A 27,958-nucleotide genomic window follows, 5' to 3' on the forward strand; every position below is an offset into this window, starting at 1 on the left:
TTGGCTTTCTTTCACATCTCTTTATTTCATATTTCAAACAGTTACAAATTAGTGCAAATACCCAGGGAACAAGGAATTGAAACTTGCCATTACAACACATGGCTGGACAGCATTGTCAAGGCACTTCTGTTCTCTGCCCTCCCCTCAACTTTTTGTACCATGATAAAACCCCAACAACTTGGTTGTGAAATGGCAGCTGACAGGGTGGGGAAGGGACACCCAGCTGAACAAAGTCTCTCACACACACACACACACAAATAAATAGCCCCACCCTACCCCCAATAGACTGTTTCCCTCTGCCATAGGGGACAGCCAGGCTCCCTGTGCTCCCCTTGGCATTCATTGGAGAAGGCTGGGAAATTGCATCTGTCCTAGAGTGGGGCCAGACTGGAAGGGAAACCAGCAAAATGTACAAGGGTAACACAGTGAGGCACTGAGGTAACAGCAGCAGCAGGCAAACCTTTGAGCCCTTTAAGAGGCAGGCGGGCATCCTGGGTAGAATCCCAGCCACAGGACACTGACAAGGACTGTGGAGTGGCCATCTGCCTCTTAGCTGATGCGGCACTTATCTCTGCGGCTGTATTTGCGCCGTTGCAGTTCCAGGCCCCGCTGCAGCCTGGCATCTTCCTCCAAGGCTCTGTTGGGGGAGGGGGAAGATACAAGTTAAAATGTAGGGTGCCACGCCTGACCTCAAACCCCCACATCTGAAAACCATGCCCAGACTCACATTCTCTCCTTGATGTCCAGGTCTCGCATCAGCTCATCACGCTGGTTCACCAGCGACACCAGTTCCTCCAATAGGAGCTGCTCCCTCCTCTGCTGGGCTTCCGTCTTGAGCCAATCTGCAGGAGTTGGAGAGACATCTCAGCTGAGAACCCAGAGCAAGAGCCAGCCCCCACCCCCCTTCCACAGACTGCCAGTCCCCTTTGCTCTCAGGGACCCAGCCCTCACCTTCAATAGCCAACATGGCTCTCAGCTCCCGGCTCAGTAGTTCAAATCGTCTTTCCAGATCCTGCTCCTCCATCCTGGGGTGGGGAAGGAGAAAATGGTGTGGGGGTGTGGTTAGTCCCAAGGTTACACCTTCTCTCCCCCGCAATGGTTTGGATGATCACGAAAAGCCCAGCCACCACCCTCCCCCCAGGATCACTCACAGCAGCTGCAGCTGGTCCTGGCGCCGGATCAGCGCATTCTTCTTATTGACCAGTGTGAACCACTCCTGGATCAGCTCCTCCTCCTGGGTCCGGTTTGCGCCTGCAATGGCAGGTGGGGGAGGAGTGGTGTGTGAGTACACTACAGGAACCAGCAAGTGGCATTTGCATCTGTGTGGCAATGCAGCGGTGAGTGTTGATGGGGCAGGTGGGTGAGCATGGCCCAATGATGGGATGGGGTCGTCCCCTGGTGAGTTCCCCAACTTCTCTCCACCCCTATTAACTGCCTGTTCCCTTCAAGCCCAGCTGGGGGTGGTAGGGCAGCGACATGGCATCCATGCAGAGCACATCCCCCCCATGAGGGGTTCCCACTCCATAACTGCATCACCAAGGGGTCCTGAGCAGTTCCAGAAGCCGCCAGCAGGTGGTACTGAGAGGCCACAGTGCTGGATGGGGTGAGGGCACAGGACAGTGCCTGATCACTAGTCCCAGCTGCCCGCAGGGCTGTTGTATGTGTCCCGGCGCAGCACCTGACTCCATGAGGCTGCGCAGATCCTTCTCCACCACCGCTGCCCGGGCATCAATCTGCTTCTGCTCATTCTCCAGCGCCTGCAGCTCGGCCACCACGTACTGGCTGGTATCTTGGAACCGCTGCCAGGGAGGCAGGAGGTCAGACCCAGTGCCCCCTTGAGGGGAAAGGCCCTGTGTCCCAGTACCTGCCACCACCTCCCCCAATTACCCATCCTTACCGGAACCTCCTCCTCTGCGGTGCTGGTTTCATTGCTGGGATCCCGGGACGGCTCCTGAGGGGTAGCACTGTGGGACGGGGCTGTCTCTGGGGGGGAGAAGACAGAGAGAGGCAGTTAGATTGGGGTCACGAGAGGCAATTAAACCCCATTCGCTAGCCCTGTTGTAATTATTGGGGTGTGAACAATAGCTGCTGAGGGGCAAAGGTGCGGCAGGTAGACAGACACAACTACTCCGAGCAGAAGGCAGCTACTATATGGTAATTGTGTCTGGCAAATGAGGCACGTGGGCCTGGAAATCAATGGGCCAACATTGGGATGCTGGAAACCAGGCCTAATCAGTGGCCAAAACACAGAGGGGAGTGGAGGCTAGCTGGCTGGGTGACAGTGGCCAGGAAGGAGAAGCAAGTTTCCCCACCATGGCTGCCACTCCCATGGTCTCCTGGGACTGGAGGAGGCAGCACAATACCATGGTGCCTCCTTCACCCTAATCCTGAGGGAAGCCCGGGGCCAGAGAGAGGGACCCACCTGACATTGCCATCTCTGCCGGCTCCGGCTGAATCCCAGCCGCTACCAGCAGAGGTCTAGGGTTGCCCCGAACAGGGGGTTGAGTCCCGACTATCCTGGCTAATAGTTCATGGAGGACGGGTCCATCAATGGCTATCTAGTTCGTTTTTTAGTATGGATCTATATTTGACCATCACAACATCCCATGGCAATGAGTTCCGCGGGTTAATTGTGAGTTGTGTCCTCTTGGCTGTATTAAACCTGTTGCCTATCAATTTCATCAGGTGACCCCATTTTTGTATTTAGAGAAAGGGTAAATAAAACTTCTCGTCACCGTTCCCTCACCATTCACGATTGTCTAGACCTCTATCCTATCCCCCCTTCGTTGTCCCTTTTCCAAGCTGAATGGCCCTTATCTTTGTAGCCTCTCCTCATATGGAAACTGTTCCGACCCTTTGATCATCTTGCCAGCCCTTCTGTGAACCATTTCCAGTGGCACTCTATCGTTTTTGAAACCAGAACGTGGCATAGTATTCAAGGTGGGGGCGTACCATGGATTTGTATAGTGGCATTATATTTTCTGTCCCTTTCCTAATGATTCCAAACAGCCCGTTAGCCTTTTTGGCCATTGCTGCATACTGAGCTGAAGTTTTCAGAGAGCTCTCCACAGTGACTCCAAGATCTCTTTCTTGGGTGGTAACAGCTAATTTAGACCCCCACCATTAGACCTGCGTACTTGGGTTATTTTTGCCAGTGTGCATTACCTTCACTTATCAATGCTTGAATTTCATCTGCCATTTTGTTGCCCACTCACCCTGTTTTGTGAGACACCCTCCCCCTGGTAACTCTTTCTCCTGCCTCTTCTTTTTCTGTGTCTTTAATACAAGGTTAAAGGGATTTTTAATGGAGTATTTGCCCTGGGAATAAGCAGGCTGAGGTCTCCGAATTCCACACCCTGAGCCTGGGTTAGCACTTTAGTGTTGTGCAGTGGTAGGGGTCTGCTAACATCTTGGACACTCTGGGCTTGTGGTGTGTCAAAATTGACACAACCACCCTGCTCCCCCTTAAGGATCCATCTTGCCCCTTCGCCCCAAAACCTGATGCTGCTAAATAAAGCAGACCCTGCAGAAAGCCCGGGCTCACCTGGGGGTGGCTGAGTCCTGGCAGAAGCAGGGGGTCCCGCCTTAGGGGTCATCATGCCTTCACGGTCGTCCTGGTGGTGGGAGGTGGAGAAAAGGAATAGGGGATGTTACAATAATAAACCAGCTCCCATGAGACCCTACCATAACAAACCAGTCTATGCAGCCGCAAGAGATTCTACAATAACAAATTGCACAGCACAACCCCAGTGCCCCCAAGAGACCCTACAATAACAAACCAGCATGCACAGCCCTAGTATTTACGAGACACCTGACAAAAACAAACCAATGCTCCCAGGAGAACATACAATAACAAACTTGTGCATGCAGCCTCAAGAGACCCTATAATAATAAATTACTAGGTTTGTACATGCTAATTTGTTACTGTAAGGACTCACGGGGCTGCATGCGCTAGGTTGCTATTAGAGTATTCCAGGAGGGAGGGTCTTTCATAAATACTAGGACTATGTACGCTGTTTATGAGCTACCCTATAATAATGAACCAGTGCTCCTGGGAGACTCTACCATAACAAACGAGTGCATGCAGACCCTACAGCAAAGCAGTGCCCTGGAGAAATCCTGCAATAACTGAGCCCCTTCCCGTTCCCCACTCACCGTTCCTAGCCAGTCAAACCTCCTCCGTGGTGTCTCCCCTGGGGGGCCGCCTGCCTCCCCCTCGTCCATCGACAGTGACTCGCTCTTGAGCCGCGAGCGCCGCTTCTTGAGCAGGTCTGCATCACGCACGTGGGAGAAGCTCGACTTGCTGCTATGGGAGCGTGGTGGGGCCACAGGGCCCTGGCTGCCTGTAGACAGTGAGCGCTGCAGGGATCGCTCGGCCTGGTCCGGCGCATCCCCATTCCGCACAGACTGACGCTTCAGCCGTGGAGGAGGCACCAGCTTCTCGTCACCGTTGGTCGGCACCTTCCCAGCATCCTCTGGGCCAAGAGGCTCTGCCTCTGGTTTCTTGGCCGATTGGGACATTGCATCATTGACCAATGCTTTCTCGGCATCCTTTGCAGTTTTGTTCCCTCCATCCTTTGGGGTGGGTGGCTCTGCCGCTGGACTCATGGCTGGCTCAGTTGTCGCACCATTGACTGGCACCTTCCCAGCATCCTTTGCGACAGAGGGCTCCACCTCTGATTGCACAGCTGTTTGAGATATGGTGCCATTTACAGTCACTTTCCCAGCATCCTTTGCATCACCTGTCTTGGCATCAGTACCACCATCCTTTGGGGCGGTGAGTTCTGCCTCCAGTTTCTTGGCCAATTCAGCTTCTCCTGTCACAGTTTTATTGGCCGTTGCCTTCCCATCATCCCTTGCAGCAGGGACAGTGCTCCCAGGCTCCTCAGGCCCCTTGGCGGCGCCCTGGAAGCGCTCGGCGTAGAAGCGGGCGGGGTCAATGGAGAAGGCGGGGTCTGAGTCAAACTTGCCCACCTTGTAGGTGCTCTGGCTGCTGTGGTTCGCGATCTGCACCACATTCAGCTCCTGGCCCGTGAAGAAAGCGCGGATCTGGCACAGGTAGGTCATGACGATGAGCTTGTCGGGCACCGTCAGGAACACCATGTCAGCCGGCTCCAGCACCCGCGAGATGCCCAGGGAGGCAAAGCCGTCGTAGGCCTGGGGGGAGGGGACAAATGGGGGGGTGACTAATCCCAATATCCAGCCCCCTCCCTGAGTTAGGGATCAAACCCAGGAGTCCTGACGCCCAGTGGTCATGCCCCAAGTCTCCATGTGCTCTGATCACCAGACCACATACACCGCAGCCTATACTCCCATGTGGGGGAGGGAGTCTCCCCAACCCAGAACAGCTCCTCCGTCCTCTCCAGGGGAGGGGACTCCTGTTCGTGGGAAGAGCCGGATAATAGTAACAGGGGATTCAATTATTACAAATATAGATGGCTGGCTCTGCGATGACCAGGAGAACCACATTTGGCTGAATTCAAATCAGCAGGGCTGGATGCTATTAGCCCCAGGGTACAGAAGGAATTAGCTGAAGAAATCTTGGAGCCACTGGCAATAATATTTGCAAATTCAGGGATGACGGGAGAGGTCCTGGAAGACAGGAGAAGGGCTAATGTAGAAAGGGGAAAAAGGAGGAGCTGGGGAACTGTAGACCAGTCATTTAGCCTGACTTCAATACCTGAGAGCAATGTATAAAACATTCCATTTGTGAGTACCTGGAGGACGAAGGGGTGATCACTAGCAACCAGCAAGGATTTACCAAGAACAAATCATGCCAAACCAGCTTGATTTCCTTCTTTGACAGGGTAACTGACTTGGTGGATGTGGGGGATGCGGTAGACATAATATACCTGGACTTCAGCAAGGCTTTTGACACAGTCCCACAGGACATTCTGATAGATAAGCTGGAGAAATGCGGGCTTAGCGGAACTACCATTAAGTGGATACATAACTGGTTAAACAACCGCAAACAAAGAGTAACTATGAATGGAATGATGTCGGACTGGAGGGAGGTCTCAAGTGGGGTTCCATAGGGAGCTGTTCTGGGCCCGGTGTTGTTTAACATCTTCATTAATGACCAGGGATGTAGGAATAGGGAGCAGACTGATCAGACTTGCAGATGACACAAAGGTGGCGGGGGGGCGGATTGCCAATACTTTGGAGGATAGAGCTAAGATTCAGAGGGATCTTGATAAATTGGACAACTGGGATATACAGAACAAAATGAAATTCAACAAAGACCAATGTCAGGTGCTACACTTAGGGAAGAAAAAACAAATGCACAAATACAGACTGGGGGATAACCGGCTGGGCAGAAGCACGGCTGAGAAGGATCTGGGAGTTGTGGTGGATCACAACCTCAACATGAATCAGCAATGCGATGCTGTTGCAAAAAAAGCAAATGCAATTTTAGGTTGCATTAACAGAGGCATAGCATGCAAGTCACGGGAGGTGATAGTACCTCTCTACTAAGCACTGGTTGGGCCTCAGCTGGAGTATTGTGTCCAGTTTTGGTCACCAATGTATAGAAAGGACGTGGAGAATCTGGAAAGGATTCAGAGGTGAGCAACAAAGATGATCAAAGAGATGAAATGCAAGCCATATGAGTGAAGGCTGAAGGAACTGGGTATGTTTAGTTTAGAAAAGAGGAGATTAAGGGCGGACATGATGGTGGTCTTCAAATACTTGAAAGGCTGCCATAAAAAAGATGGAGAAAAGTTGTTCTCTCTTGCCATAGAGGGCAGGACAAGAGGCAAAGGATTCAAACTGCAGCATCGCAGATTCCAATTAAACCTCAGGAAAAACTTCCTAACTGTAGGAACAGTAGGACAATGGAACAGACGCCTCGGGAGGTTGTGGAAGCTCCTTCACTGGAGGTTTTCAAAAGGAGGCTGAAGAGCCATCTGTTGTGGATGGTTTAGACACAACAAATCCTGCATCTTGGCAGGGGGTTAGACTAGATGGCCCTGGCGGTCCCCTAATATTCTATGGTGAATTGGCTGCTAGGTGCGAAGGTTGCGGACCACTTCAGACATCTAGACAGACTCATGCAGTGCTGGTGAGGAGCCAGTGGTTGTGGTACATGTAGGTACCAATGAGATAGGGAAGGATAGGAGAGAAGCCTGGGAGGCCTAATTTAGGCTCCTAGATAAGAGATTAAAGTCCAGGACCTCCAAGGTAGCATTCTCTGAAATGCTTCCAGTTCCATGCGCAGGGCCAGTCAGACAGGCAGAACTGCAGGGTCTCAATGCGTGGCTGAAACAATGGTGTAAGGAGGAGGGGTTTAGGTTTATATAGAACTGGGGAACCTTTTGGGAAAGGAGGAGCCTATACAGGAAGGATGGACTCCACCTACACCAAAATGGAACCCGACTGCAGGCATGTAAAATTAAAAAGGTGGAAGAGGAGTTTTTAAACTAAGGGCTGGGGGAAAGCCACCCAGTGCAGAGGAGCACAGGGTTCAGACAGAGACATCCCTTAGGGGAGGATCTATTAATGGAGATTCTCTATGTCCTAGTAAGGAGGAGAGAATAGAAGTTGACAAAGTGCACAGGTAGGAACTGAAGAGAGTCAGTCAAAGGAAAGAGAGTCCCATTCAGTTACATCATATGAAGGCAGACAACTGAATATTGACAAATTGTGTAAGTACTTGTACACAAATGGTAGAAGTCTAAACATTAAGATGAGTGAACTGGAGTTCCGGGTACCAGATGAGGATACTGATATAACAGGCTTCACAGAAACTTGGTGGAATGATGATAGATATTGGGACATGGTAATACCAGGGTACAAAATATATAGGAATGACAGAGTAGGTCGTGCTGGTGAGGGAGTGGCACTATATGTGAAAAAAAGCATATAATCAAATATAGGGAAAATCTTAAATGCACCAAACAGTCTATCCATAGAGATTCTATGGCAAATTCCATGCTTGAATAATCAGAGTATAGCACTGGGAATATACTGACCACCTGCCCAGGAAGGTGATGGTGACTGTGAAATGCTCAGGGAGATTAGAGAGGCTACAAAAACAGAAAACCCAATAATAATGGGGGATTTCAACTATCCCCATATTGACTGGGAACGTCACCTCAGGATGGGGATGCAAAGATAAAATTTCTAGACACCATTAATGACTGCTTCTTGGAGCAGCTAGTCCTGGAACCCACAAGAGGAGAGGCAATTCTTGATTTAGTCCTAAGTGGCGCACACGATCTGGTCGAAGAGGTGAATATAGCTGAACCGCTTGGTAATAGTGACCATAATATATTTAAATTTAACATCCTTGGAGGGGGGCGGAATACAAAAGAAACCCACCACAGTAGCATTTAATTTCAAAAGGGGAACTACACAAAAATGAGGCTAGTTAAATGGAAATTAAAAGGAACAGTCACAAGGGTGAAATGCCTGCAAGCTGCATGGAAACTTTTTCAAAACACCATAATAGGGGTTCAAACAAAATGTATATCCCAAATTTAAAAAAAAAAACAGCAAGAGGACCAAAAAATGCCACCATAGCTAAACAACAGAGTAAAAGAGGTGGTTAGAGACAAAAGACATCTTTTAAAAGATGGAAGTCAAATCCTACTGAGGAAAATAGAAAGGAACATAAACTTTGGCAAGTCAAGTGTAAATGTTTAATTAGACAGGCCAAAAAAGAATTCAAAGAGCAACTAGCAAAAGACATAAAAACTAACAATAATTTTTTTTTAAGTACATCAGAAACAGGAACCCTGGCAAACAATCAGTGGGGCCACTGGACAATCGAGGTGCTAAAGGGGCACTCAAGGCCGATGCAGAGAAGATAAACGAATGTTTTCCATCAGTCTTCACAGCAGAGGTTGTGAGGAACATGGGTCAGCCCCTCACCAGCATTCTGGGCAGGCGGAGCACAATCCCCCCAGGCCCCCTGAGCGCTGGGCGGGCAGCCGGTGGCACCCCCCCACCCCCAAACGCTGGGAAGTGCGCAACCCCCTCCAGCCCTAGAGCAGTAGATGGGCAGGCCAGTGGCACATGCCCCCCCCCCCAAGACCCCAACCCTCAAATGCCAGGCAGGTGACGCACGGTCCCCCAGATCCCGAGTGCTGGGTGGGGGGCGCACATCCCCCAGCCCCAGCACCTCCAGCCACCCTGAGCACAGGGCGCACAGCCCCAGCGCCGGAGCGCACCCGCCTCCCCCAGCATGGCACCAGACATCTCAAGTCCAGGCCACAGGCTGGCTGCAGCCCCCCTAGCCCCAGCTCCAGCATGCTTCCCTGAAGACGAGCAGCCTGCCTGGGCCGGGTCCAAGGGAGAAGGGCAAACAGGAGGGGGCCTTCCAGGCAGGGCCACACCAGGCTGTTTGGGGAGGCACATACATGCCGCCCATGGTGAGAAAGATCCCCAGACCTGAGCCATTCTTTTTAGGTGACAAATCTGAGGAACTGTCCCAGATTGAGGTGTCAATAGAGGAGGTTTATGGAACAAACTGATAAATTAAACAGTAATAAGTCACCAGGACCAGCTGGTATTCACCCAAGAGTTCTGAAGGAACTCAACTGTGAAAATGCAGAACTACTAACTGTGGTATGTAACCTATCACTTAAACATCACCCTCTGTACCAGATGACTGGAGGATAGCTAATATAACATTGATTTTTAAAAAAGGTTTCAGAGGTAATCCCGGCAATTACAGGCCAGTAAGCCTAACTCCAGTACCAGGCAAATTGGTTGAAACTATAATAAAGAACAGAATTATCAGACACATAGAGGAACATGATATGATGCAGAAGAGTAAACACGGCTTTTGTAAAGGGAAATCATGCCTCACCAATCTACTAGAATTCTTTGAGGGGGTCAACAAATGTGGTCAAGGGTGATCCAGTGGATATAGCGTACTTGGACTTTCAGAAAGCCTTTGGCAACGTCCCTCACCAAAGGATCTTAAGCAAAATAAGCTGCAACGGCATAAGAGGGAAGGTCCTCTCATGGCTTGGTAACTGGTTAAAAAACAAAGGGTATGAATAGATGGTCAGTTTTCACAGTGTAGAGAGGTAAATAGTGGATGTGACATTTTATACCTTGGGGAAGCGTCCTGGAACCCCCATATTTCTCATTTTTATATAATCACGATCTTACACATAAAGCATGCCTTGTAAGGTATCAGGGGAAAGGTTATCATCTGCTGAAAGTCATTTCTCTATCCATATATGTGTATCATTAACACATATGAAGTTATGAGATTGTGTTGTACGGTTGCCACTAAAACATGCTGTAAGTTGGGGAATCAGTCAGATATTAGCCCCGCAGAGGCAACAGCAAGGAAAGTAACCAACACCAGTGTGGGGTGGCAAACAATCCATCAACAACCATTGTCCAGCAAGGGAGCTACAATTCATGAGGCCACACCAGGGGAATTGCTCAGCCTTGCCTGGAGACTCAGCAATGCCCCCAGACATGCCTGGACTTGTGTTTTTCAAGCACATGCATTGAGTGCATAAAACCGAACACAGGGGGCCCATGTTTGGCCTTTCTCATTCACCCACCTACACTGCAAGCAACAAGGACACTGAAGACTCCAACTGAGGGGACTGGCCCAGATTTCAAGCATGATATCTGGGTACTATGAACTGCAATATCCAGAGAGGTGAAAAAAACTGCCTAATCTAGATGTTGCCCAGTCTAATAGGGTTGAGAGTTTAAACTGCATGCTTGTATTTTATTTCTTCTAGTAACTAACTCTGACTTTTTGCCTATTACTTAATATCCCTTAAAATCTATCTTTTGTAGTCAATAAATTCGTTTTACTGTTTATCTTTACTGGTGAGTTTGTATGAAGTATTTGGTAAATCTGCTCAGGTGTTGCAAAGGCTGGTGTATATCCACTTTCCACTGATGAAGTGGTGAACCAATTAATAAATCTGCATTGCTCATCTTGAGCAATGCAAGACGGTATATTCCTAGGGTACAGTGCTGAGAGCTGGAGGGATTTGGCATTGGTGCCTTTCTCTGTGTGATTCATAAGTGGCTCTGGAAGCATTCATGCAATCTAACTGGGTGTGGGGCTCCACATGCGATTGCGCGGAGTGATAATAGCATCTGGAGGGGTTTGCTGCTGGTCACTAGCAAAGCATTGTGAGAGACAACCCAGGCTGTAGAGAGTTCAGGGGGCACAGCAATTCCACAGTCCCAGGCTGCACCCCGGGGATCCCGTCACAGTGGGGTCCCCCAAGAATCTGTTCAACATATTCATAAATAATCTGGAAAAGGGGGTAACCAGTGAGACTAGTAAAGTTTGTTGACAATATAAAATTACTCAAGATAGTTAAGCCCAAAGCAAACTCCAAAGAGCTACAAAGGGATCTCACAAAAGTGGGTGTCTGGGCAACAAAATGGCAGATGAAATTCAATGTTGATAAATGCAAAGTAACGCACACTGGAAAACATAATCCTCGCTATACATACAATCTACTAAATTAGCTGTTACCATTTACGAAAGAGATCTTGGAGTCATTGTGGAGAGTTCTCTGAAAACATCTGCCTATGTGCAGCAGCAGTCAAAAAAACTCACGAATGTTGGGAATCATTAGGAAAGGGATAAATAATGAGACAGAAAATAGCATAATGCCTCTATATAAATCCATAGTACGCCCACCCCTTGAATACTGCGTGCAGTTCTCTTCACCCCAGCTCAAAAAAAATATTAGAATTGGAAAAGGTACAGAGAAATTCAACAGAAATGATGAGGGGGATGGACCAGCTTCCATCTAAAGAGAGATTAAAAAGACTGGGACAGTTCAGTTTTGAACGGAGACAACTAAGGGGGCATGAGAGAGGTCTATAAAGTCATGACTGGTGTGGACAAAGTGAGTAAGGGCGTGTTAATTACCCCTTCCCATAAGGGTTGGGAGGGGGCTAGGTCACCCAATGAAATCAATAGACTGCAGGTTTAAAAGAAATACAAGAAAGAACTTCTTCACGCAACACACAGCACCCTGTGAAACACATTGCCAGGGGATGCTGTGAAAGCCAAAAGTATAACTGGACTCAAAAAGAATTTGATAAGCCGATGGAGGACAGGTCCCTCAACAGCTATTAGCCAAGATGGTGAGGGAGGCTACCCCGTGCTCTGGGTGTCCCTAAGTCTCCGACAACCAGAAGCTGGGACTGAACACAGGAGGGACCACTTGGTAAATTGTCCTGTTCTGGTCATTCCCTCTGAAGCATCTGGCACCAGTCACTGTTGGAAGACAGGACACTGGGCTAGATGGATCACTGGGCTGAGCCAGTATCACCAGTCTTATGTTCTTACAGTCTCCTTCCCCACCACCTGCCGGGGTCCCCAACTTACCAGCTTGTTATTTTCTTTGATAGCGAGCGGGTCCAGGGTCTCATAATTGCTGGAGGGGGGGGGCAGACAGACATAACAAAGATAGATCCTGCTTAGTGAATGGGGTCTCTTGAGTCCCCACCCCACCCCGCCTTGCCTCTCAAAGACACGCCCCCCTCCATACCAAGACATGGCCTCCCCCCCAACACACACGTCTCCTGGTGCCCCTCAATCCTGACCTGCAGCCCCCTGCTATCCCAGCCCCTGGCTCCCCGCACTGCCCCTCAGCCCCAGGACTCACATGTTCTCGGGATGGAAGTGGTGCAGGATGGCGCAGAACGCTAGCCCATTGCGCCAGGAGGTGGTGAAGTTGGTGACTCGGACGCCCCGGTAGCCAGCTGTGACTTTTTGGCACCATTCCAGCAGCGACTGGCTGCAGCTGACCAAGCCTGGGCTGGTTGCTGGGGGCTCCTCCTAGGAGATAAACAGGGGATGGGGTGGGATATGGGTGGGGGAGGTGCTGGATCACCCCACACCAGGCAAAGCACCCCCACACCAGCACTGGCCAGCCATACTGCCCACCTGGCTCCCCCATTCTCCTGCCTGCATAACCCCACCACCACCACATGTCACCTCCCCCATGATTATGGATCCCCCACACCCACAGGCACCAAGCCACCCCTTTGGCCCATGGCAGCCAGGGGTGAAGGGCTGGGGCTGTATGGGACAAAGACCCAGCCAAGTCCTGACTGTTGCACCCTCCTCTTCCCCCTGCTAGGCAAGGGTGTTCTCCTGGCTGGGCTTGGCCCAGGGCTCACTAGCAGCTGGGATCCAGCCACCCCCATGCAGCACAGTGAGCAAGCCAGATGCAGGGCAGGGATCTGTAGGCCACACAGTGAGGTGGAGGGGGTTAGTGAGGGGACTGTGGGCCCTGGGGATCCATCTCCAGGTGTTATCCCCAACCCCGATTAAAGGGGAGGAGGCAGTTAGCCCACTATGAATTTTATCCCCTTCACACACCCCAATTAAAGGTTTTATCCCTGTAGCAACGCTGGGGGGTCTGTCTGTCCTTCCACAGCCACAGCCACCGCCCCCCGCACACACACACAGCCCATAGGATTAGTTGGAAGCAAGGGCGGGCAGGCAGCCATGGCAGCTGGCAGGGCTGGGGGGCACAAGCATTCGCTGTCCCTACCTGGGCCGCCTCCTGCCCTACGCTACCCTGGGCAGCGCCGCAGGGCGGGGGAGATGGCTCCCGCCCGGACGCCTGGGTCCCCTCGTTGGATGATGGGCTGGCACTCCTCTCCTGGGCAGGGCGGGTGGGCGGGAGGCTCAGGGTGAAGCAGCACTGTGAGACGTAAGGCTCAGCGAAGGGGGACGGGGGGCCCAGGATGGGCGCATCCTGGGGGGACATCAGTGCGAGGGCTGCAGCCTGTCTGCTGCTCCTTCCTGGGGCGGTGCGGCTGCCCAGCTTGTTTGTGCAGAGCCCTGACTGCCACGTCTCCAGCGGGGGCCTTGTGCCACTGGCATCCTCCTTGCTGGGCAGGGAGCCCACAGCCACACCATGGTCTCTGGAACCAGCTGCCTCCTCTGGCCCAGCCCTCTCCAGCAGGGGCTCAACTGTGCTGGGGGTGGCACCCCCAGGCACTCTACCATTGGCTCCTGGGCTCTCCATGGCACCCTCCAGCCGGGCAGAGGCCTCCAGAGATGGGGCGTCCATTGTTACTGACTGCACCACACCTCTGCACGGTCTTCCGGCCGCCTCTCCCCCTGCCGCACCTCCACCCGGCCTGCCGGCCGCCTCTCCCCCTGCCGCACCTCCGCCCGGCCTGCCGGCCGCCTCTCCTCCTACCGCACCTCCGCACGGCCTGCCGGCCGCCTCTCCCACTGCTGCACCTCCGCCCGGCCTGCTGGCCGCCTCTCCCCCTGCTGCACCTCCGCCCGGCCTGCCGGCCGCCTCTCCCCCTGCCGCACCTCCGCCCGGCCTGCCAGCCGCCTCTCCCCCTGCCGCACGTCCGCCCGGCCTGCCGGCCGCCTCTCCCCCTGCCACACCTCCGCCGGGCCTGCCGGCCGCCTCTCCCCCTGCCACACCTCCGCCCGGCCTGCCGGCCGCCTCTCCTCCTACCACACCTCCGCCCGGCCTGCCGGCCGCCTCTCCCCCTGCCACACCTCTGCCCGGCCTGCCGGCCGCCTCTCCTCCTACCACACCTCCGCCCGGCCTGCCGGCCGCCTCTCCCCCTGCCGCGCCTCCACCTGGCCTGCTGGCTGCCTCTCCCCCTGCCTCCTCCAGCCTGCCTCTCTCCGGCTGGGCTGGGGCCTCCACAGGCGAAGTGCCTGCTGTTACTGAGTGCCCAGCACCACCACCCGGCTTGCCAACCGCCTCTCCCCCTGCCCCTTCCAGCCTGCCCCACTCTGGCCTGGCTGGGCTTGTCCCCCACAGTCCATCTCCTGCTCCTGCCTTCATCACACTGCTGGGCACCTCCCCAGCACCCTGTCCCACCACGTCCTCTGACCGACACCTCCATGGCTTGGGGGGGGGCATCAAAGAGGGTGTATCGCCTGCCCCCCCCTGCACAGCAGCCCCTGCAGTGTCCTTCCAAGCTGCCCTTTCTGCTCCCGGCCTCTCTGGCTGGGATGCTGTCCTGGGTCTCTCTCCTGCTGCCCTGCGCTGCTCCAGCTTGGGGGCCGTCACTGCGGGAGCCGGGTCTGGTGCTGGGCTTGGCAAGAATCCTCGCCCAGAATCCTCCTGTGCCACCAGCTCTGTTCTGTGCCCCTCCAGCGAGGGCACAACTTCTGCTGCGCGCTGAGCTGCGCCCCCACGTGCCTTCCTGTCTGCCCTGCAGTTCTCCCCTTCCGCGGGCTCCTCCGGCCTGCCCCTCTCCAACTGGCCTGGGATTGCCTCCATCACCCCTCTGGATGCCCCCTCAGCACCCTCTCCCACCACATCTTCCAACCGATACCTCCACGGCTTGGGGGGGCCCACCAGAGGGGCTGCACCTCCTGGCCCCCCCTGCACAGCAGCTCCCCCAGCATCCTTCCCGGCTGCCCCATCTGCTGTCAGCACCTCCAGATGGGATGCCCCCCTGGGACCCTCTCTTGTCGCCCTTCCCTGTTCCTCACTGAGGGGCACCACTGCAGGAGCAGCAGCAGCCGCGATGCTTGGCCAACCAGTAGCATCTATTGCTGCCTTCGCCTCCTCTCCCTGCCTGCCCCACGGCACCGGGGGCAGCCCCACCACAGACGACACAGCCAGCAGCGCAGCAGCCGAGGGCACACCCGCCCCCAAGCCGCTCCTGGCCAGGCCGATGCCCTCCCCAGCAACAACGACTGGTCCTGGTGCATCCTCATTGAGGTACATTACTACAGAGACACCTGGAGACGCCGAACGGGCCCGCCTGTCCCTCCGGGGCCGGGGCAGTGGCTTCGGCCGAGCTGGCAGTTCTGCTGACCTAGGCCGGGGCTGCCGGGCCCTGGTGGGCACCACCGGCACAGGCAGAGAGGTTGCGGGTCGAGGGCCCTGCACTGACTTCGCTGCTCCCACTTTGAGCTGGGAGGGAGGCGGCTTGGCACCTTCCCATTGGCGTCTCCGTGTGGAGGGTACCTCAGGGGGTGGAGCTGTGGGCGCAGAGGGTTCCGGCAGCAGAGGTTTCTTACGCCGCGGGGCAGGGACAGGGCTCTCTGCCCGGGGCATCCAGATGTCACTGGGTCTGCAGGGAGGGACAAAGGGGACAGAAGGGGAGTCGGTCTCATCACGAGGGCAGAGCTGCCTCCTGGGGGGATTTCTCATCCTCCCAGCTTCACAATGAGCCCAATCTTCTCAGCATGGGGACTGAAAGGCCCAGGAACAGACACCAGGCATCCTGGCTCCCTGAACCCCTCTGCTCTAACCACCCCACCCCCCAGATCCAGGGATGGAACCCAGGAGTCCTAGCATCCAGCCCCCCCACTCTAACCCACTAGACCCCACTCTCTCTACACTCCACTTGGAATATTGAAAATGTCCCCTAAACACAGGAGTTCCTCAGCACAGATGAGCAGTTTTGGGATATTCCGAGCCAGCCCATCCCCCACCATGGGGCCAGATCACAGCCAGCGCCCCCTAGAGGGGACAGGCCCCATTCTCCACCCCTCTGAGCCTGCCAGTCCCCCACCCTGGTGCTGGATCACAGCCAGCGCCCCCTAGAGGGGACAGGCCCCGTGTCCCATTCCCTGCCCCACCCCCCAAACTTCCTCCTTTGTTAATCTGCTGGGCTCAGTAGGGAACAGCAGTTTCCTGCAGAGCCAGCTGCGTCCCTTCCCCCACCCCCTGGAAGGGGCAGAGCTGGCAGCCTGGCCTGCAGCTCCCTTCCTGGGCAGGGGAAGTGCGGCTTCCGCCTTGGGTTTGAACACGCACTCTTCCCTAAGCGGGGGAGGGGAGGGGACTATCAGACCTCCTGAAGGCAGAAGCAAAACCAACCCTGGGTAGCTGGGTTTATCCATAAGCAGCTAGGCACTAACCTTTTCCCACCACAACGCCATCCTCCGAGCCCCCCTGTCCCCTACTTCCAATCACTGGACCCCCCTCCCTCCCAGAGCCAGGATAGAATGCAGGAGTCCTGGCTCCCAGCCCCCTGCTCTAACCACTAGACCCCACGCCCCTCCCAGAGCCAGGATAGAAGCCAGGGCTCCAGACTCACCTGCCCTTGGTGTCACTCCCTGATGCCGGCCGCTTCATCAAGGCTGCTGCTTTCTCCTCCTCTTCAGCCCTGGGGTTGCCACCACGTCGTCCCGTCTCCTGCGAGGGGCCTGTGCCTGGCTTGTGGGCCTGATCCGGGGCTTGGGCCCCTGTCTCCCCCTTAGCACCTGGTTCCACAGCCCCCGCAGCTCCCACTGGGTTCCCACCGGCTGCCATGTTCTGCCCAGCCCTCCCGGCCTGGCCTGCACCACTTACTGGGGGTGCCCCCATCAGCTCCGGGGGAGGGGAGGGTGCTGCTCCCTGTAGGTCCAGCTCCAGGGCTGGGTGTGGGGTGTCCCTCAGGGGGGCATCTGGGGTGTCGGCCACTTGGATGGTTTCCTCCTTGGCAGAGCCTGCAGGAGAGAGGAGAGGATCCCAGGAGTCAGAGACTGGGGGCAATGGAAGTGGGTGACAGCTATACAGCACCTCCCCATATCCCTGCCCTGGGGGAGTTGATGGGAAGCTCTCGGATTCCCCCTCTTCTCAGGTCACTAGATCCCACTCCCTTCCCAGAGCTGGGCTAGAACCCAGGCATCCTGACTCCCAGCCCCCGCTGTTCTAACCACTAGACCCCACGTCCCTCCCAGACAGAACCCAGGAGTCCTGGTGCCCAGCCCAGGACTCTTGCACCCACTTTTGACTTACCTGCCTCCCGGGGCATCCCATAGGAGGTTGCTCTTCCAGCTGCTGCCCTGCTGGTCCCCGGGGCCGAGGGATTCTCCTCTTCCTCAGCAAGAGTATTGAGCTCTCGTGATGTGTCTGGGGGCGGGAGGAGTAAGGGAATGTGGAAGGAGGCAGGGAGAGAAAGAGAGAGAGATGTAGCGGTTTGCTGCCTACTCTGCGCCCCACCTGCCCCGAACCCCACTTGGCGGGATGGTCCTACCTGTGAAATAGCCCAGCAATATGGTCTGAATGAAACCTACAGTGCGGGACACAGATGGACAGCCAAAAAGTGGTGGAGACAGACAGACAGACAGGAGAGAGAGAGAGAGAATGACTAACACCAAGACAGCACAGTTGCCCCGGGGAGTGGGGACAGAGCTGTCAATCCCGGGGGACAGACGGGACCTCAGTCACTGCCCCCCAGCAAAGAGAAGCCTAGAGAGCGCCCCCTGCTGGAAGGCAAAAAGACACTAGACGCTACTATCAGGAGCCACAGCAATAGTGGAGCCGAGGGAATCCCACCAAACAGCAACCAAGGCAAACCGCAATTACGAATGGACCAGGGTGGGAAAGCAGGGGGCTGTGGGACAGGACTGAGGGGCACCGGCAGAGCTGGATGTGGGTGTGCCCAGGGCTGGCATAGCAGGTGGCTGCGGGTTGGGAGTGAGGGGCACCGGCAGGGCTGATGGGGGTGAGGGCTCAGGGCTGGCTGGCTGGTCCCACCTGTTGGCGCTGTGCCCTGGCCGCTCCCGTCCTCTTGCCGCACCCTCCTGGCTGCCTCGTCGTCCTCGTCGCTGTCGGCAAAGTCATCCAGGTTGCCGATGTCGCTGGGTTTGACGCTCATGAGGCTGGCCAGGCTCTGCATGTCCTCGTCCCTGAGGGGCAAGGCACGGCATAAGGGGGGGAACTCTCTGTGGGGCCACAGGGCAGGGGGGTCACGGTAAGGTGGGATGGTGCAGCCCCAATTCCCTTCCCCCCTGCAGCCTGGTGTGACCCTTGCAACCATTGGCACCGTCCCTCTGGAAACATGGGGCTTTCCTAAGCCATGGGCGAGGGCAGCCCCACCCCTGCCTCTGTGACCCTTACTGGCAGGGGAGGGGACTGTTTAAACGATGCACCAGCTGTGGCTAGTGGCAGGGCGTCCTGCTATTAAAAATTGCCAAGGTGACTTCTCTAAACCAGCCTCTTCCTCAATAGCGGTGCCAACGTGGCTGCCTGGAGAGACCCTCTAACCAAGACAGCTGCCCTCTGCCGCCCTCCTCGCTCATGCCAAGATGGCTGCCTAAGCCACCTTCTTCCCCTGCAGCCATGCCAAGATAGTCGCTCTCACGCAGCCATCTGCCTGCACCAAGATGGTCACCAAGAGCACTCATCCTCATTCAAGTCTTTTGCTCTTTGCCCAGCCCTTCCTTGGGCTAAGCCGCCATGCTGCCCCCCGCGCCGGAGCAGCATGGAGAGGGAAGTGCAAGCCAGAGCCCCTTCCTGCCCCACCCCATCCCGCCAAGGGACACTGCTGTTCCCAGACAGGCCTGTTTCCATAAGCCCCACTTTATTGACAGAACTCACGTGGCTTTGCCCTCGCGCAGGAAGACGCAGGACAGCGTGAGCTGCAGCGTGGCAGCTACCACCTTGACCGAGCGCGGCTTCAGCTTCAGCTTCAGCTCAGCCTGGGCAGGCGTGGGGCGGGCAAAGCGCTGCAGGTTAACATCGGCCGAGGCCAGCACCTTCCGGTGCCCCTTGGACTCCTGGGAAGAGGGAGTGAGCACTGTGAGCAGGGGGCGAGAGGAGAGTCCTGACTCCCAGCCTCCCTTACCCTAAAACCACTAGACCCCACTCCACTCCCACAGCTGGGGAGAGAACCCAGGAGTCCTGACTCCCAGGCCCCACTCACTCTAACCACTAGACACCACTGCCATGTTACAGATGGGGATAGAACCCAGGAATCCTGATTTCCCATCTTTCCCTCAGCTACACTGTCCCCTTTACAGACTATGTGCTGTTAAACGGCTGCTGTGTTCCTCCTGTGACCTAGTAAGCTCTTGGTGCCAACTGGGAGAGGGCACAGAAGGGGTGCCTGGGGCTACAGAAATCCCCTGGGTCTGGTACATGCACAATAATTCACCAAAGGGTGGCAGGCGAAGTCTCTACTGAAAGCCAGTAGCCCACTGGTTGTCATAACCATTGCGAAATGTACATACAGATAATACTTCAGGAGCTGTATATCGACAATAACAATTATGTTCTTAAGGTCTGGGAACTGGGGCTGGTCACCCGAAGGTGACGAACAGCGGGAGGCAATTGACGCTTCTCCCCTGCCTGCTCCTGTGTGCGGCGCATCCTGCATGGCTCCCAGCGGATACCCTATTAGCATTACTACGCCTGAAGCTAATCAGAAGTTTGCTAAACTCTGCAAGGAAGATGCAGCCAGGGAAAGACAAGCTGCCAGGGGCATCCTCTTATTGATCAGAGGGGCACAGCCAGCCTGGCTGTTACGCACTGGGAGGAAGACTTTGGGGGAGCTACTCTTCATTAGACAGGAAAGTGACTTGTTAGGTAAGTCTAGGCTCGAGAAGGCAAGTTATGAGTTTATTGAACTTTGCGGTTTGTTCCCTACACCTTCACTTGCTACTTCTCGAGGCTCTAGTCTTTGTTAATTAAACTGACGCCTGCTTTCACTGGGCGCATGGCTGAGTGCTATGTTACCCGGAGTGGTGATCTCAGCTGAGGCGTCCTGTACCCCCGGGAGCAGCATATCAGTGAACCCTGGGAGTATCCAGCGGAGCAGGGATTGGGCACTCCAGAGAGACGTTTGCAGGGCTGGTGGCTGGAACGGGCCGGTTGCTAGCCTGCAGAGGGACAGCATCGGCCTGGGGGACACTTGTGCTGCCTGTGGCTGGTGGAGTTGGGCCCCGATAGGCACAAACAAGAGTCCCTCACACTAAGGACAGGAGGTGACAAGGTGCCTCCTAGCCTTAGCGCCCTGGGAAGCGTCACACCACCCCAGAGGCAGCTGCACTTGGCAGCCCTGCATGGCTTTGCGAAGGAAGATCCCATGTCCTGGCTGGCCACTGTCATCCAGCCCTGAGTTACCGCACTCTGATTCTCCCTGGACGTACGTTCTCAATCACAAAGGTCCATTCCTTGTCTTCATACTCCTCCACGTGGGGGTCCTGTGGAGGGGATAGGGCAGAAGGTGAGAGGGGCTTTGCACTGTTTGTTGCACTGGGGCATGGGGGGAGTTGTACGCAAGGGTGCCAGTGTGTGTGTGTTGTCGGGATCGTACAAAGGGAGGCCTGAGCATGTGCCAGCCCCACGAGACTGCACGCAGCAGTGTGCGGATGGGTGTGTGACTGCGAGTGTGAGTGCCCTATGTGTTGTCGGGATCGTACAAAGGGAGGCCTGAGCATGTGCCAGCCCCACGAGACTGCACGCAGCAGTGTGCGGATGGGTGTGTGACTGCGAGTGTGAGTGCCCTATGTGCACCCACTGGTACGCAGAGGAGCGGACAGGCACAGCAGTGCACGGGAGGCTGTGAGTTGGTGCGTAACCGTGAGCCAGGGAGCACGCTTCAGTGCTTTTGTGCAAACCCTGGCACAACCACAGAAGAGCCGCACATCTGGGTAAGAGCCGTTCGTTGCTGGTGCAAGTGCTGTGCCGAGTGCGTAGGCCAGTGTAAGAATACATGTCTCAGTGCGAAGGAGTGCATGAGCGTGCGTGCGCAACAGGGCGATGGCGTGCTAGTGCGAGCGGCAGCTGCCATACCCGGTACAGCGTCACCATTATATCCACATTCTCCGGCACCATCCACACGACCATCCCCCGGTACGGATTCTTGATTCCCGGCTGCCAGCTGTGAGCCTGCAGAACACACACACAGCCAGATCAGAGCTCGTGCCCCCAGGGGGAACAGCCACGTGTCACATTCCCTTCCACCACCACCCCCCCCCCCCGAGCTAGTCAGTCCCCCCACCATGGGGCTGCAGCAGAGCTGGCCCCCCTACAGAGAAGGGATCCTGAATCCGCCCACCTTGGAGCAGACACGTCGGTTCCTCCTGGTCCAAACCACAATCAGCTTGTCTGGCTGCCTGTGAGGCGAGAGGGAGGGAATGAATGAACAAATTAGGAGGGGAGGGGAGGAAGAGCAGCTAAACTCCCAAGGACCCTCCCCACAACCCTTCCCATTGGGATCAGGGTAGCAGGTGACCCAGGTCCCAGCCCCACCATCTGCCCCTCACTACCCCCATGGAGAATCTTCCCTCCTCACCCCTCTGCCAATCCCCAGAACTGCCCCCCTTTATGCAGCTTCACCAGCTCTCCCACTCCTTGCCCAGTCCCTAGAAGTAGAAGCCCTTCTAACCCAATATCCCGCACTTCCTGCCCCCTAGATCTGACCAATGTCCCCCTCCACCCAGTAACCCCCCTGGTTAGAGCAAAAGTCAGGACACTTGGGTTCTACCTCGGGGAGGGGAGTGGGCACCAGTGGGTTAGCTCAGGAGGGGCTGGGAGCCAGGACTCCTGGGTTCTACCCCAGCTCTGAAAGGGGCGTGGGGGCTAGAGGTTGGAACACTGCTCCCAGTTTGGGCTGCCCAGAGAGCAGCACATTGCAGAGCTGGGTGGGGAGGGTTTTTATCTTCCCCCGCCTGGCTGCTGGGCGGGTATGGCCCAGCCTGAACCCCCTGCTCGCCCCACACGCAGTGAGAGACACTGGGGCAGAAAGAGATAAGGATTGGAGGAAGGAGCCTGGAGAGAAAAATACACTGAGGCATTGGGATCAGCAGTGACTGCAAGGGGCATGCACCCCCTGCTGCACAGCACCACACTGGGGCATTGGGGTCAGCAGTGACTGCCAAGGGAGAGAGCCCCCACAGAGCCCCCACCCTGCTCTCTGCTGCCCAGTCTCCCAGGTCCAGGTAGGAGCAGGCGCAGCCAGCCCTAGCATGGTACAAACCAGTGAGTCACTCTGTAGATCTGAGAAGCTGCGTTTGCCGGGACACGGCAGACAGGGTGTTTACTCAGGAAGCGTGAACGCCATGGCTCACTTCGCCAAGGGGTGTGGGGATCCCAGCCCTGCTCTCCCTGCAGGCCACTGTCTGGGCCAGGAGTCTGAGGCCTGTGTCATAGTCCTTGAGAGGTGCTAGGCACCTCCCCCTCCCCTACCCAATGCCTCTGCTTCACCCCTTGACATCAGAGCGTCTGGATCTGAGACATTTTGCTCTGTATCTTTAACAGCCATGTGGGCCAGGCCCTGGGGTGGGGCCGGCTGGTGCTTGCACTCTTGCGCCCCAAGCCCTGCAGAGCCGCAGGCATTGTAGGGAGTTGGGGGGTGTCAGGAATCCTGGTGCTATCCCCAACTCTGGGAGGAGAGTGGTCTGGAGGGTTAGAGCGAGGGGAGAGAGGGACTGGGAATCAGGACTCCTGGGTTTCATTACTGGCTGTGCCACAGATCCTTTGCACAACCTTGGGTGATTGTATGTGTGTCCCAGTTTGCTAACTCCCTAGCAGGGTTGCAGACAGGGCTGCAAAGTTGTATAATTCATTACAGGCTGTAAAGGCTGGAATTCCTGGCTCGAAGGCACGAGGGAAGAGCTGAAGGCTTCTTGTTCCTCCAAAGGGTTGTTCTGGAAACTCTGCGTATGCAGCCCAGCCCTGGCTGGCTGGGATGCACTTCCAAAGCATACTTGTATGTGAGGTTATCTCAACTCCTCTGCAGCTCCTATGCTCCAGTCTGAGATGCACCCACCTCTGGGGAAGGGCATGGGGCTGTTTATCCGAGGATCCCCCACCCAGGGCTCAGATGCAGCTGCCTCTGGGGTGGGGCACAGGGGCTATTAAGGTGGGGTACTGCCCAGCTGTTGGGGAGGGCACTGGCTGCCAGTGGGTTTATCACATGGTAGCACTGCCGACTGGACATGGCGTTCGACTCACCAGCTGTACAGGGAGTTTCTGGCCACAGGTCAGTGGCTGGCTGAGTGGGGGGTGTCACTGCTGCTCTAGCTGACTGTGAGCTGAGGGGGGGCAGGGATGCAATGGCTGGGGGGGGGGATTTCTGACCAGATGGGTGAGGTTAATGACAGCTCACCTGTTTATTTACACAGTCCACCCCCCAGAATCACCATTCACACCATGAAAAAAAGCTGGGAACATCCTGACAGCAGGTGGATACAAGTGATCAGGGCCTAGCCTCCCCCACATCCACCACACAGCACCAGGGCTCCCCCCCCAGCTCTGCCGGTGCCCCTCAGTCCTGACCTGCAGCCCCTTCCTATTCCAGCCCTGGGCTCCCAGAGGGGTCGGGCTGGCCTGCAATGCTATGGCGTCTACAGGTCAGCTCCCCATCTGCCTGTGTCAGTCATGGCCTCGCTCCCCCACCCCGATGCTGTCACTGATTCCCAGGGTCCCCCCCTCTCCCAGAGTCTCAGCCAAGGCCCCTCACCTCCAACCCACAGATGTCACTCTCCCAAGGTCAGCGGGCAGCTCCAGAGCAGCCCCAAGGGCCCATCCAGCCTGGCACCTTCACAACCAGGAGTTTCTAAACCTCCTGCTCGCCAGAATGTCTGAGCCCTGCCAGGACACCCAGGAGGCACCCCTCCCCCATCCCGGCACTGTCATAACATTGACCATTACAGGGTATTCTTAGCTCTTGTATGAGGTGGAAATATAAACACATGCAGCTTGTAGCAAATCCTCAGTCCCCGCTTACAGCCCCGCCACAGCTCAGCTGCAACCCAGCTCTGGCTTCCCCCACCTACAGTTCTGCCGGTGTCCCTCGCTCCCGGCCCACAGCCCCCTGCTAGCCCAGCCCTGGGCTCCCCCGCCTCCAGCTTGGCTGGTGTCCCTCACTCCTCCCGGCCCACAGCCCCCCGCTAGCCCAGCCCTGGGCTCCCCCACCTCCAGCTTGCCTGGTGTCCCTCACTCCTCCTGGCCCACAGCCCCACGCTATCCCAGCTCTGGGCTTCCCCTCCCAGCTGCCAATACTCCTCACTCTCAACCTGTAGCCCCCTGCAACTCCAGCCCTGAGCCCCTGGCCAGGTGAATTGCTCTGAGACCTGGGCCAGTTTACAAGCACCTTCCTCCCTCCTGGGCTTGTGGCCAAGGGGCTAAATTTAGCTCTGTCAGGAGGGGGTCGGAGATCAGAGCATCTATGCAGGTGCTGAGCTAAATTGGTGTCTTGCTGGGAAACTTGATACCCCCTAACTCCTCCACAGACCTGGATTGGGGCAGCCAGAGCCCAGGGGGCAGGAAGGCTGGGGAGAGATGGGTTGGGGCTTTGGGCCCCATCCAGGGATTGGGGTGGGGAAAATTCCTGGGGCATAGCAACAGGAGAGGTGGGAGAGGAAGCATGAAGGGTGGGGTGGGAGAACAGGGAGGGGTCATGGGGAGAAGAGGAGGGACAATGAGGAAAGGGGAGGGGCACATGGGAAAGGGGGAGGAGCCCCTGAGGGAGAGAGATTGTGGGGAGGAACCACAGAGAGGGGGAAGGAGCGTTTGAGGGCGGGGATTTGAAGGGAAGGGGAAGGGCCTGGGGAACTCTGTTGGGACACTTCTGCTCTGCAAGGGCCCCATATCTAATTTCACAGAGAAGCCTTTATCCTGCCCACCCCCTACAGGCCCACTCTTCCTACAGTCTCTCTGCCTCTCTCCCCTGCACCTCAGGCCCCCTACCCCCCCTCTCCCCACTCCCTCCTGTTTCTATTTTTAGCTGCTGTCACTAAATATTTATCATTTTTCCATGAATCCCTTTTAAGGTCATTTTAGTTTAAAAAAATCCCAAGAGCTCCCTCCCCCGCTGGCTCCTCCCATTTCCATGGAGATGGTCCAGAGCTTGAGAGACGGGGATCTTTCCACTTCTAGGTTCCCCCTAAATCACAGAGGATGTCTCCAGCTCTAGCCACCCCCTTCACCCGCCAAAACAGGAAATGACGAGATTCCCCCTATCTCCATGTTCTAGAGCATGCTCTAGACTCCAGCCCTATCCCAATCCTAGAGGAACCCTACCACCACCTGTCACTTCCCATGGTCTAGTGCACGTTCTAGATTCCTCCTTCCCCAGCCCCTCGTCCAGGCCTCGAGAGACACCCACCTTCTGCCAATCCCTGTGTTCTAGAGCATGTTCTCGATTCTTCTGCTTTGCCCCCCATTCTGGAGAGACCCCCCTACCTCCTGCCAGTCCTTGAGTCCTAGGTTCAGCTCTACATTTCACCTCCTCCACAAGCCCTACATGGACTGGGGCACACCTCCACAGATGGCATGGTGGGGGAGACCCCTGGCTGGTTCTCCACTTGGGCCTGAGGGGCCAGTCTGCATCAACCAAGCCCCACAGCGGGCTGGACCCTTAGACTTTGCCCCTGCCCCATCAAATCTACAAACACCCTTCCCAGCTCCACAACAACCAAGCCTCCTTACATCTCTGTGCAGAGGCCAGCCCCAGGGCACCCCCCTCTGACCCAGGAGCTGCTAGGGGTGCTTGGCTCAGCAGGAGTTTGGGGGGGGAGATTTGGAAATGGGGAGCTTTGGGGTGGAAGCAGCAACATGGGGGCAGAGGAGGAGGGGGGAGTCTCAACCACTATAAACTGGAGTGTGGGGATTGACCCCTTTCCACCCTCAATTCCCCCCCAGATGCCCAAATTTCCTCACCATGACCGGGGAGGGAGGTGTCCCATCTTCCAGCCCAGCCTTGACAGCCCCCCCATGACAACAACCTGGACTTTTCTCATTCAGTCACCCCTCCCAACAGTATTTTGGGGGCTCCCTTCCTATGGCTAAAATAGAGGGGGAAACCCTTCCCAGAGTGAAAAAAGTGAACGCTTTCCCCCCGCCCTGGTGTATGGCTGAACTGCCCCCCATTGGGGTCTGTCAGTAGAGAAAGAGTTAATTCCCCCCCACCCCCACCAGAGGTACCTGGCACCCTCCTTAAATCTCCTTGATTAATTAACTTATGTTAATAAACAAAAAGAAGAGGCTGAGAAGAGCTTCCCTCTCCCTGTGACAACCCCCCCCCAATGCTCCAGGGGACACAGCCCCTCATCCTCCCATCCCTAATCTCCCCCTTAGATATCCTGGGGTCCCCCCATGCCCACCTCTGCCCCATAAAATATACTAGGGCCCCCCACGCACACCTCTGTCCCTTAGATATACTGGGGTCCCCCCATGCGCACCTCTGCCCCATTAAATATCCTGGGGTCTCCGTGCCCACCTGTGCCCCACTCCAGGCTGGCTGCGAGCCGGACTGTGTCTGCCCCAGGGCGGGGCTGGCCCCACTCACCATTTCTTGGTGCACTCCACCATCAGCTCCTGGTAACAGGCCACGAAGTGAAACTTGGAGGCGCGTTTGCCCACGCGCTGGAGTCTCTTCCACGCGGAGCTCATCGCGGCTCGTGGGGGGTCCCGCGGAGCAGCCCCCGGCAGAGCCGGGCCAGGCGCCTCTCAGGTCACGGCTGCCCCCGCGGCCCCGGCCGATGCCCCTCGATGCCCATCGCCCCAGACCCAGAGGCTGCCGGAAAACGACACCCGAGCGGCGGCGGCTTGGATGCGGGCACTGAGCCAAAGAGGCTCCCCGAAAAATCACGGGTGGCTTGATTCACCCCCCGGACACCCCGATTTCTGGGCGGCTCTTGGCTCTCCCCCCCGGACACCCCGATCCCTAAGGGGGCTGCGCTGCCCCCGGACACCCCGATCTCTGGGAGGCTGGGCTCCCCCCCGACACATGGGGGGGGGCTGGGCTCCCCCCGGACACCCGATTCCTGGAGAGATGGACTCTCCCCCCCCCGTGGGGGGCTTGGGTACCCCCGACACCCCAATCCCTGAGGGGGTTCTTGGCTCTGCCCCCCGGCCCGCACACCCCGATCTTGGCTCTCACCCCCGGTGTCTCCCCGGTCCCGCTCTCTGCCCCCGGGCCAGACGCCGGGCGGGTCAGTTCCAACTCGGTTCCCGTGTCCGAGCCCGACAGGGAGAGAAGGGAAACTCCGGCGACTGCGAGAGAACGAGGGGCCGAGGGAGCCGTGCCAGGCTGCCAGCGCCTGTCGGCCGGCCGTGTCTGCGCTTCCTGGATCCCGCACGCCCCTCCCCGGGACTCGGGGTGCCGGGGGTGAGCGCTGGGCCGGGCTGGGCCGGGCTCGCCCCGCGCAGGAAGTTCGCGCGGAGACGAAACTAGAAGCAGAAGGGGGCGAAAGGAGAAGTAGAGAAAGGCGCAAGCCCGGCTCCCCCCAGCCAGGGGGCAGGGGTGGGGGGCAGGGCGGGGCTGGGGGTAAATGGGGCCCTTACTGGAAATGCGA

General features: G+C 56.4%; 1 protein-coding gene across 7 annotated transcripts; it reads right to left on the reverse strand.

Annotated features, from left to right (window-relative positions):
* On the reverse strand, window positions 1–27,836 carry EHBP1L1 (EH domain binding protein 1 like 1). 7 transcript variants are annotated; one of them, XM_037904123.2, is made up of 21 exons: window positions 27,544–27,806; window positions 26,950–27,177; window positions 21,715–21,772; window positions 21,450–21,545; window positions 20,804–20,857; window positions 19,254–19,432; window positions 18,411–18,562; window positions 17,908–17,943; window positions 17,670–17,783; window positions 16,987–17,377; window positions 13,506–16,017; window positions 12,612–12,784; window positions 12,332–12,380; window positions 4,156–5,157; window positions 3,545–3,614; window positions 1,898–1,983; window positions 1,679–1,799; window positions 1,152–1,251; window positions 952–1,025; window positions 728–842; window positions 1–637 (listed from the first exon to the last, which is right to left on the reverse strand). In XM_037904123.2, the coding sequence occupies exons 2-21, from the start codon at window positions 27,051–27,053 to the stop codon at window positions 550–552; spliced, it is 5,574 nt and encodes a 1,857-aa protein (XP_037760051.1). In that variant the 5' UTR covers window positions 27,054–27,177; window positions 27,544–27,806; the 3' UTR covers window positions 1–549. The 7 variants fall into 7 exon arrangements, with proteins under 7 accessions (XP_037760051.1, XP_037760054.1, XP_037760053.1 ...); XM_037904126.2 differs by having other exon boundaries at window positions 15,912–16,017; window positions 27,544–27,787; XM_037904125.2 differs by lacking the exon at window positions 17,908–17,943 and having other exon boundaries at window positions 27,544–27,805.
* Window positions 27,837–27,958: the final 122 nt, after the last annotated feature.

This window comes from Chelonia mydas, chromosome 7 (genome assembly GCF_015237465.2).
Source record: "Chelonia mydas isolate rCheMyd1 chromosome 7, rCheMyd1.pri.v2, whole genome shotgun sequence".
Taxonomy (NCBI): domain Eukaryota; kingdom Metazoa; phylum Chordata; order Testudines; family Cheloniidae; genus Chelonia; species Chelonia mydas.